The following is a 10,018-nucleotide window of genomic DNA, read 5'->3' as shown; positions in this document are numbered from 1 at the left end:
CTCTGCCGTGCCCAGCACCGTTGCCTCCTACCAGAACAGGGACCCTGAAATGCAGCTCGTGCTTCCAGCTACGAACTGAGCCCCGATGAACCTTCTTAGTATCAGTGTTTTCTTGTACAGGCAAAATTCCCCTTTTCCTCCCATGCAGGAAGGCAGATGACTGCTTGCCCCTGCCCTGTAGCAAAGAGTTGATGAATCATTTCCTTTTCCATATTTTAGTAAAATTGTGTTGTTCAGAGCTCATCTAGAGCGTTTTAACATTTTGAGCACTTGCACTCTTCTCTTCGCTCTCTTCCTGCAATTGTCCAAAGGCTAGATTTTTTGTCTCCCTCCCAACAGTTGTTGTTACTTGCTCAGAAGTGTTGCGGGTGGGTTTGTCTCTATCAGTGCAAATTAATTTTTTTTCCTCATTTTCTAGTCAGCCTTTTTATTTTTATTGTGCATTGGTGTCAGTGTGGTTTTAAAGCATGAATGTATATTTCTAGCAGCGAGAGTGATCTTCTACATAAAGGAAACCAAGGCACCGCTACTTGTACCTTCAGACCTTGGAGATTTTGCTCAGTTGAATATAAAGCTAGGGTTGTATTTAAAAAAAAAAAAAAAAAAAAAATTAGTTCAGAGTTTTGAATAACAGACTTATTAATGCTGGGATTTCTGCACGGTGAACCACTGCTTTGTGTGCTTGGCTGTTTGAGAGGGAAATTAGTGTGTCAGCAGAGAGATGTGTTGCTCTTAATTAGATGGAGCTGGATACATCGTCGGAGGCCCCAGTTTTGATTTAAATACTGCCTGCAGTGGAGGCAGTTCTGTATAGAAAATGGGGGTTGGCTTGACTTATATGTATTGCTCCTGGGTTGGCAAAATAAGGAGATGAAGGGACAGTGTGATTTATTGCCTAGACACTAGAAGAGGCCTGGAAAGAGGTGTATTTTCAGCATTTCTATTGTAGTCTACACAATAAGCTAAATTAAGTACCAATATGTAAACCCAAGGAGCAATGAAAAAAACCTGGAGTTTGCTTAAGGGTGCTGATTACATGGGTATCTCAGCATTAAAAAAAAAAAGAGGAGGAGGAAAAAGAGGCAAACAGGGCACTGAAAGGGGGAAGCCTGGCACCCAGCTTTTGTGGGCTATATATAATAATCCAGGATCTGGTTTCCAGCTAGGCAGTGAGCTGCCTGTGTTGTGAAGTGTGTAACTAGGAGTTGAGGTTTTTTCCCAAAGCTCCTCTTTCCTGAGGCTGATTCATATCTGCCCTTATTGTTATCTGTTGTGTTCACATGGGTTTTTTTTTTCTTTTGTTAATCTGTTTTCCTTCCTTGTTTTTACAGAATAGCTTATCTGTATGCCCCAGAAGGGTGTGACTCACAAAGATCATAAGCTTTTTACAATGAGCTAAAGCCAGCCTGCTGACTACAAGAAAATATGCTGAGGTTTTCAAACATGAGTGCCACATCGCCATTGCAAAAGGTGGCAATCACACAGAGATGTGCACTGGTGGGACTCGGCTGGATCCAGAGCGTCCATTTCCACTGCTGACAGGCAAGTGTACTTACATCATCATCCCTCTTGGAGAATTACTGCTTTTGTGTTTCAGTGCTCTTCATCTGTGCTGCCTGTGCTGTGAAGGACAGGAGCAGTAGGACACAGAGGTGCTTCTGGACACGTCGGTCACCTGTACACAGTGTCCAGAGCTCAAGTCTTGGAGTCAGAAAAATGAGCCTTCAGCTGAGCTCTGCTGTGATGTGAGTGACCTGGGACCACCGGTCACATAATGCCTTGTCACTCTTTGCCTGCCTCCTCGTGTACGTTAACTATGTATACCTGCGTATTTCATCGGGTTATTGCAAAGCCTGTAGAAGACTGAATTCATTCTGTCGAAGTCTTAGAGTACACCCCTCGTGTTACTGAGGCTCCAATAGTAGGAGACGGAGAGGGAAGGCAGCAATTTGTCTGGTTTTATTTTTTGTCAGGAACCTTTGCAATGGATGACCGAGCAGACTCTCTGATGACTGTGCATCTTCTTGCCAATTCAGGACACTCGTTGCTTCTGCAGCAAACTCTGGATCGGCTTTTGGAGTGGATCTGCCTGGACATTCGCCTTTTCCTGGTGTCTGAGCGAGTTACTCCATTGAAATACTATGAGAGATATCGTAAGAGAAGCTGTGGCTTTCCCGGAATATCTGTTCTCCTTTTTTTACATGAGGACTTGGGAGAAGAACGGATTTTCCAGGTCCATGAGCAATTCCAGCGTCTGCCCTGGCGCTACCAGTGTGCCCAGATTGCTAATGGGCGAAGCCACCCCTATGCCCCAGCTCACCAGGACTTCTACGGCCTGGACGACCAGATGCCTGTGTGGGGCATCAGGCGGGTGCACTGTGGCCCCGAAATCCTGCGTGTCACCCTCTACTGCAGTTTCGATAACTATGAGGATGCAGTGAGACTCTACGAGATGATCCTACAGAAAGAAGCAACTATGCAGAAAAGTAATTTCTGTGTCTTTGTGTTGTACGCAACCCAAAATATTGCCGTGCAGCTCTGCTTGAAGCAGCTGCCCATCGGCGTGGCTGCTGAGCCGAAGGAGTCATCAGCCTTGCAGTTCAAGGTGCAAGAAATTGGGCAGCTGGTGCCTCTCCTGCCTAACCCTTGTATTCCTATCAGTAGCACCAGGTGGCAAACGCAAGACTATGAAGGAAATACAATTCTGCTTCAGGTATGTGTCTGTGGTGCTCTGAGAGGAGGTTTTTATTTATCCCCCCCCCCCCCCCCCCCCCCCAAGAAAGCAGGACTGGTTCAAAATGGAAATTAAGATTTTGCTTGGTCATGTTTTCTTTTGAATTTGTGAATGCAGTAATCGGTATCTGCCAGTGCTGTGATGCTGTTGATAAATGTAAGCACAGATCCTTGGAATGTTTTTATATTGTTAAATTACCATCATTACTGCTTGCCTGAAATTGAAAGTATTAATGCTTTTTTGAGCAGGCTAGTTTAACATCTTCCCTTCCCTGCCTGAATCAAATGATCGTAGCAGCCTGTTCTTTTTCCGATAAGTCATTACATTATAAATGTTTTTGACAGCAGATTTCTAGCATCCAAACCCAGATGTATTGTAAGTACAGTGTTGATACAACATCGCCTGCAATAGATGTTGTGAGCTCTTGAGTGAGTTGCAGTTGGGCAAAAGTGCTGAAGAAATGGGTCACAGGAAATCTCTGCCTTTTCTGTTCAAACGTGTGGTCCAGAGGTGGTATGAATACAAATAAATAAAAAACAACAAAAAATACTGTGCTGAGATGATACATAGTGGGAATTATACACGTGAGCAGGAGGGCAGTTTAGCTCAGTGTGCTTTCTTTCCTTTGTAACAAGCCCTCCCACCTCTGATTTTTTTTTTTCTTGTAATTTGGATACTTCAATAATTTGCCCATCCTGTATTTTTTCTTTTTCCTTCCAGAGCTCATTTGTTACAACTCAAGTTAATTATTCTGTATGGCCTATTTTTATGCTACTCTGAACACTAATCCTCAGGGCAGCCTTTGCGTACTTCTCATTCGGTGTCACTTTATAAACTGGTTTGCCACCCACTTGGACTGGACAAGGCCCTGAGCATCTTCACGTAGCTTTGAAGTTGGTCCTGCCTGGAGCAGGGGACTGGGCCAGGTGACCTCCAGAGGTCCCTTCCTAAATTACTCTGTGGTTCTTCCTGCTGTAGATACAAGGTCTTTAAGCTGACAGACATACGTGAATTCACTGGCAGGAAATTCGGAAGCTTTTTTTGGGATGTAGCCGTGCTGCACTGTGCTCCTGGCAAAGGAAGCTGGAGTCCACTTGAACTTGAGGATGTGTATCTTGTGTCCATGCTCCACGCGGCATGCTGACAGCCTAGCACATGGCACTTTATTCTGCAACTTTTCAGTTCATACTGTAAATCTTTATTCTAAGTACCTGCAAATGATTTATGCCCTCCGGCCCCGGACTTTCTGCCTTATTGCAAACCAAATCCAAGGGTCTGCTCATGGACTGCCACCCACACGTTGTCATCGTTCCCTCCTGAGCCTGCAAGAACTGTTTTCTTGGTTTTATTGGGGAAGAGATAACCCAAGCCACCTAGTTTGATAAAGAAGTAAATAAACCACATCCTCTCCTTTTTTTTGCTGAGGTTGCTCACTAATTACTGTTCTATTCCATGTCCTTTCTCTGAGTGTTTATAGAAGATCCTTGTTGCTCAAATTTTACAAGTTTAGCCTTAAGACTGAAGTAGGAGTCTTAAGCAGGAGAGTATGACCATCTCCATGTGCTGTTTTGTAAATAAAGACAGGAAATGTGTGTCTCGTCTTGCAGAGGATTGGTGAGGTGGGTGCCTTGCTCTGGGCTGATGTCCCCAGGGGCGGCATGCTCCACAGGAACAAGTGGGATGTGCTCAGCAGGTCCCGGTCCTGTTGGCCTTGCTGGTCTGATGGGTATCTCCTCCCTGGATTAGTGTTGGTCCATGTGTTGCTCAGCCATCAAAGGAATGCCATTTGATCCAGAGCTTCCTGAACAAGTTTCTTTCCAAAAACAGCCGGTCAGAATTTGCAGACGTGAAGGAGCTCCAGTAGATCTGATGCCTCCAAGAAGGTTTTGGGACAGGCACAGCTATTTGTGTGTGCTGTGTTTAGGTCACCTGCAGCAAATCTGTTGTGTGTGTGCACTAGTCCCGAGAGCCCTCTGAAAGCTGCCCACAAGCACCACAGCGTGTGCGTGCTGCCATCAGGAAAATACCAAACAGAGGTGCAAGAGCGTGATAGATACTATGTGGTGATTCAGGTTTTTTGTCTGGACTGTGTTTCAGCCACAGCTGGCCATAGGTGGCTGCCTTGGCAGGAACAGCAAGAGGACAAGCGCATGTGTTATACCCCACCAATACACTCCTGGGCTGCCTGTTTTAAACTCGAGGGTCTTCTGAAGCCAGCTGTGGTAACTTGCAGTGACCCTCCTTTCCAAGTGTTTATCTAGTCTCCCCTTGCATCCATGTGAACTTTTTGTATCCACAACATACTTTGGCAGGGACTTCCCCAGGTCTACTGCCACCTTCCTTTAATTGAAACTGGCTCCAGCTGGCTCCATTTGATGGCCTCTGCTTCTTGCATTACAAAAACCAGGGAATGGATAATACCTATCTGTTTCTCCAGATGGCTCATGGTGTTTTAGCCTTTTATCCTCTCCCTCCCAAACTGTTTTCTTTCCCAGGCTTAAAATTCCCAGCGTACATGATTGTTCCTTTACTGTACTTGCAATTATCCTTGTTGTCCATTTCTGAGCATTTCCAGCTCCATGGTACTCTGTTGTGTGCTGCAGGTGAGGGACAGGCACCATGGTCCAGCTTTAGGACCAGAGCTGCACCGTGCATAACAATGTTCTCCATTTTGTTTGGAATAATTCTTAAGATTTCATTTGCTTTCTAGACTCCTGTCAGGCACTGAACTGATGCTAACATGGTGCTGTCTGTCACAGAAATGAGACCCTGGGTTACGGTCAGCTCACAGCCTAGCATTTTGTATGTGAAGCCAGGATTGTTTTTCTCCATGTGCATCACATTATCTACATTGTTTCATCTGCCATTGCTCAGGCGTGTAAGACTCCTATGCTGTTCTCTAGTGGGGCTCTGACTGACTCACGCTGCAGGTGATTTCAGCACAGCGAGGCTGGGTGAGAGCATCACCACTTGGTCAAGCTAGAATGATATGTTAATGGGGTTCTCTCCAAACTTGCTTCAACAGGTTCAAGACAGCTCCAAGCCCCATGAAACAAATGTTGGGCTTTCCCATCAGCATAATAATGCAGACAATGAAAAAATCCTGCGGGACTCTGTGCCAGCCCCTCTCCCTGTAAAGCAGGGCAATCCTGGGTGGAGAAGCCAGGAGGTCAGATCCATGAAGGGTAAAACAAAATCTGACCAAAGTGAAGCCCTTACTCCCAAGCAAGCTGGCAGTGACCTCCACAGGCACTTCTGCTCTTCTCACAGTGGTCCAGCAGCCCGGTTGTGGTGGGAAGCCACCTCCCTCCGCAGGCAGGCGAGCAGCAAGCCGCAGGCTTCTCTCCAGGAGAGCCGTGTTCATCGGCAGGCAGTGGAGACCAACGTCGACACCGGGCTCGCCGTGGCGAATCCTGCGAGTGGCCGCTGCCCGCTGAACCGCTTCTCCAGGGACCTGCGGAGCAGCCTCCTCCAGCCACGAGCACCCACAGATGGGTCCGGCAGCGCTGTGCCCTCCCAGGACAGGACCCAGCTGCTGTTGGCTGCAGCCAGAAAGAGTAAAGGAGCAGGGCAAAGAGCTTCGGGCTTCCACTCGCAAACACCACGAGCCAGCCCTGCAAACAGAGTGGAGGATGAGGAGGAAGAATTCTTTATATAACTGAGAACAAACGTGCTAGATGGACTCATAATTTCCAAATGACAGCGGAGCGCTTTTGTGTGTATTGTGCCCCCTCATGCTGTGCCCGCTGATGCTCAGCTTACCTCTGTAGCTGTGACAACATTTCAGTAGTGGGTTCATGGAGATAGACGCTTACTTTCCATGGAGCGATGCTAAGGAGGCTGCAGGCAAAGCAGGAAAAATAACACTCTATTTACAGAAAGGTTTATTTTTTTTAATGCAGAATAGATTGGAGGATTATTTTCCAGTGAGTAGGAATAAGCCATATGACTCCTAGAGCTGTTCTAAGATGCTAAAAAATAGCCAGTGACATCTTCAGATGGGGTTAGAAGGTGCAGTTTGCCTAAGCTGCCCAAGCAGCTGGATGCCCCCAGCCATGGGGGCTCATCATCCCTCGCCGGGACGTATTGGAACAAGGTAGTGGCGTGGTTGCAGTGGTTATGCCGATTTTCCTCTGTGTTCCTTCTCGCTTCCCCTGTTGTTGGTATTTAAAAGCTATCAGTGTTGTCAATTTTATGCAAGATGTGAAACATAAGAATGTTCTTTTAAAATACTTTTGGAAAAAAAAAAATTTCTAGAGACCTTTTCCCCAAATTAGCACAGTACATGCAAAAAGCAAACACCTGCAGAGAATAGTTTGAGCTATGTTTGTGCTCCAGTAAGACCTGCTGTTGCCTATTCATATGACACTTAACAAAATAAACCCAGCAACAGGCCAGGCTTTATTAGACCAGTCTGCAGTTATCAGCAGGCAATCCTAATTGGGTTTTAATTAACAGAAGACAAGAGAAGTTAAGAGTCTTGGAGGGAACTGCTGAATGCTGGAGAGTAAAAAGGACAGGAGGAATGAAGTAATGTTTCAGCAACAAATGCTGAAATAACTCCCATCTCGATCAGCAGGTTTTTTTTCTCAAGTAGGATTAAGTAAATCTCAAAGGGAAAGAGATGAGAAGGGCATGACAGAGGAATGAAATTATTAAAAGAAAAGCCAAATCTGATCATACTTACCTTCCAACCAGCACAACAAAGATATTTTCTCCTTAAATATATCTGAATTCTGCTTTACACAAAAGTGTGAATTTGTTTGGAGAGTGCCTTCTCGTTGCCTCTTCTTAGTCATAACTCAGGTTTGACAGGCGATGGTTTCTTGTGGCCCAAGGAGAGGCAGAGGGTGATGGGCACCAGCAGAGCCTTCCTGCGGGGGGGTTCTGCACGATTTTATGGGTATTCACTTGTACATGTGCCAGCTGAACACAGCCCACGCTGCACTGCACCAGCTTCCTTACCTGGGGAAGTCCAAACCCCCCGCTCTGCTGCTGGTGGGCTGTGCAGCCCAGCGGGACTAGAGAGCGATGCCATTGCTGATGTTAGCTCGGGCTTTGGGAAGGCCCACGTTCTGGGGAAGTTTGAAGGCGCAGCTGAGTTGGTCTGAAGAGCTGTGGGTGGGAATAGGGCAGTCCCTGCTCTGTGCCTCCGTGCCCTCACAGCTGGTGTTGCCCTGGAAGCGATGCTCACATACCCTTTGATTCAGGGACCGAAATGTGCAGAAAGCTAAACAGGACACCTATTTCACTGGACACTTACACCCCCCGCCCCCCACCCCCCATGTTTTCATAAGCTCTGTAAAAATTTTGGACTTTTTAATAAATCATACTGTGATATTTTACATCTATGAGGCTGATTATTTTATCTTACCTAGCGTGCTAGAAACTTAGCCAGTGCTTTTCAGAGCTGGAGAAAATTTTAGGTCAACTAGGCAAGCAGCGAAGAGGAGAGCTTGCAGGCGGGTTAGCTCTCTGGGTTCGCTGTGGTGTGTGCGAAGGCAGGCTGGGAGGGATAAGGAGAGAGGAGGGGGATGGGGCTAGGGCAGCGGTCTGTAAACACAGGGTTACAGCCCTGGCAGTGGGCATGGATGGGATAGTCATGAAACCAGGAGTAAAGCCAGAAGTGGGATTCCTGGGAGAAACAGCTTTAAAGAGAGATTTCATGGCCTTCTCTCTACTCTCTCATGCCAAAGGTACTTGAGTGTGACTGTTTAGCATAATCTCGTTTTACCTAAGAGAAAGAGGGTGCTTAAGAGGTAGAAGGTCAGTATCTAGCATGGGGGAAATGCTCTGTCATTTAAAACAAAAAAGAAGAAAATGATACATGAGGTTCACCTGCCTGCAATAGATCACAGAAGAGAAGGACTTCAAGTCAAAGGAAAACTGCTCTGAAAATACTGCTTGTAACAGTGAGTATATAAAATCCATGTATTTTAAGTGCAGGACACACTTAGTGTAAATGCTGTATTACACAGGCAGCTGTTGAGTCTGAGTGCACACTTTCTCCCTGGATGGATTTAGTAGTGGAAGGCAAAGATTCACGTTTACCATAGACTGTTCCTATCCCTGCAACCTTTATTTTACATTTCTTCCTTGCGTACTGTGCCGTTTCTTTCAGGGTTTTAAAAAAGGCTAATAAGAGAGCGCACGGGTTGACAGGGGTCTACTGAAGCTCTGTGCCCCAAACAACATGTGAGGAGCTCACAGGTAAGCAGCCAGACCCGGCGGTCTCTTGGGAACGGGTGGACGTGCGAGGTGTGCAGGGTTGGCAAGGCTGGCAGCGGGCTGAGCCGGGGGCTCCTCTCTCCCCCAGCTCCCATCCCACATGCTGGTCCTAGCAAAGCACACAGGGGAAAACAGTCTTGGTGGAAAACTGAAGAGGGAGTTTTGAAAAGCTATGCTTAGAGGTATGATGGCATTGCAACCCTGAGTGAAGGGAAATGAGGTGGGGGTTTTAACATTTGTATGTGTCATGCTTGATATAAATGATTTGGTCTGGTGGAAATGGTTCTGACCTAGCTGTGACCATCAGGGGTGATGGTGCTGTGGATACAGAGTTGTTGATTCCTCTGATGGACACCTTGATGGACAGCAGACAAGGTGGTCAGCATGGGTTGGCACCCACTAACCAAGATTTTAATTTTGAGATGTGCACTTTTTGAGGGTGGTGGGCATCCTGTGTTGTGCCAGTCTGTCTGTCAGGCGGTGTCACACTTGGGAGCAGGAGCACAACCCCGGGACTCCTGCGAGCCATGCTGTTGGGTGACCCCATTCCCAGGAGGGAGCAGAGATGCTGCCGTGGCTGGGCTCAGAAGGGATGATGGTGAACAGTCCCAGCCAAAGGGAAAGGCTTTTCTCCTAGGCCAGTTGCACAGTCTGGGTGGTGGAGGGGGCAGATCTGTTCTTGCGGGAGCAGGGTGTGTGCTGAGAGCAGGAGCTGCTGGCAGTGGGAGTTGGGTGAAGCAGGAGAGCTTGCTCTGGAGTTGCCTTAACCCAGCCTCAGAGGTGGCTGCTGTTGCTTTTTCTTTCAGCCCCTGGCTACAGAAATGGTGTCTTTTGTCTCCTCTGAAGCCAGGGCAGTGGTATTTCTGAGGGATGAGTTGCTGGGGAGGAGTGGGAGCACTCCCTGATGCCTGGATACGGGCACAAAGGCGGGGGGTGCTCCCCGTGCCTGGCATGATGCCGCAGCGCAGGCGGGCACCCAGGCAACCTCGGCCTTGGCACGCGGCTGCTGGAGTCAGTAGTGACACCGCAGGCTTGGCCTCTCGTATTAAGGAGAAG

The 10,018-nt window shown here is 47.4% G+C and overlaps 1 protein-coding gene across 1 annotated transcript; it reads left to right on the top strand.

Moving 5' to 3' along the window:
* Nucleotides 1-1,976: 1,976 nt before the first annotated feature.
* On the top strand, nt 1,977-6,670 carry FAM124B (family with sequence similarity 124 member B). Its single transcript, XM_050902298.1, has 2 exons — nt 1,977-2,713; nt 5,760-6,670. Exons 1-2 carry the CDS (start codon nt 1,985-1,987, stop codon nt 6,390-6,392), a joined length of 1,362 nt encoding a protein of 453 aa, XP_050758255.1. The 5' UTR covers nt 1,977-1,984; the 3' UTR covers nt 6,393-6,670.
* Nucleotides 6,671-10,018: the final 3,348 nt, after the last annotated feature.

This window comes from Gymnogyps californianus, chromosome 10 (genome assembly GCF_018139145.2).
Source record: "Gymnogyps californianus isolate 813 chromosome 10, ASM1813914v2, whole genome shotgun sequence".
Lineage (NCBI taxonomy): Eukaryota > Metazoa > Chordata > Aves > Accipitriformes > Cathartidae > Gymnogyps > Gymnogyps californianus.
The sequence above is the reverse complement of the archived record's forward strand: the minus strand, read 5'-3'. Positions and strand labels throughout refer to the sequence as shown.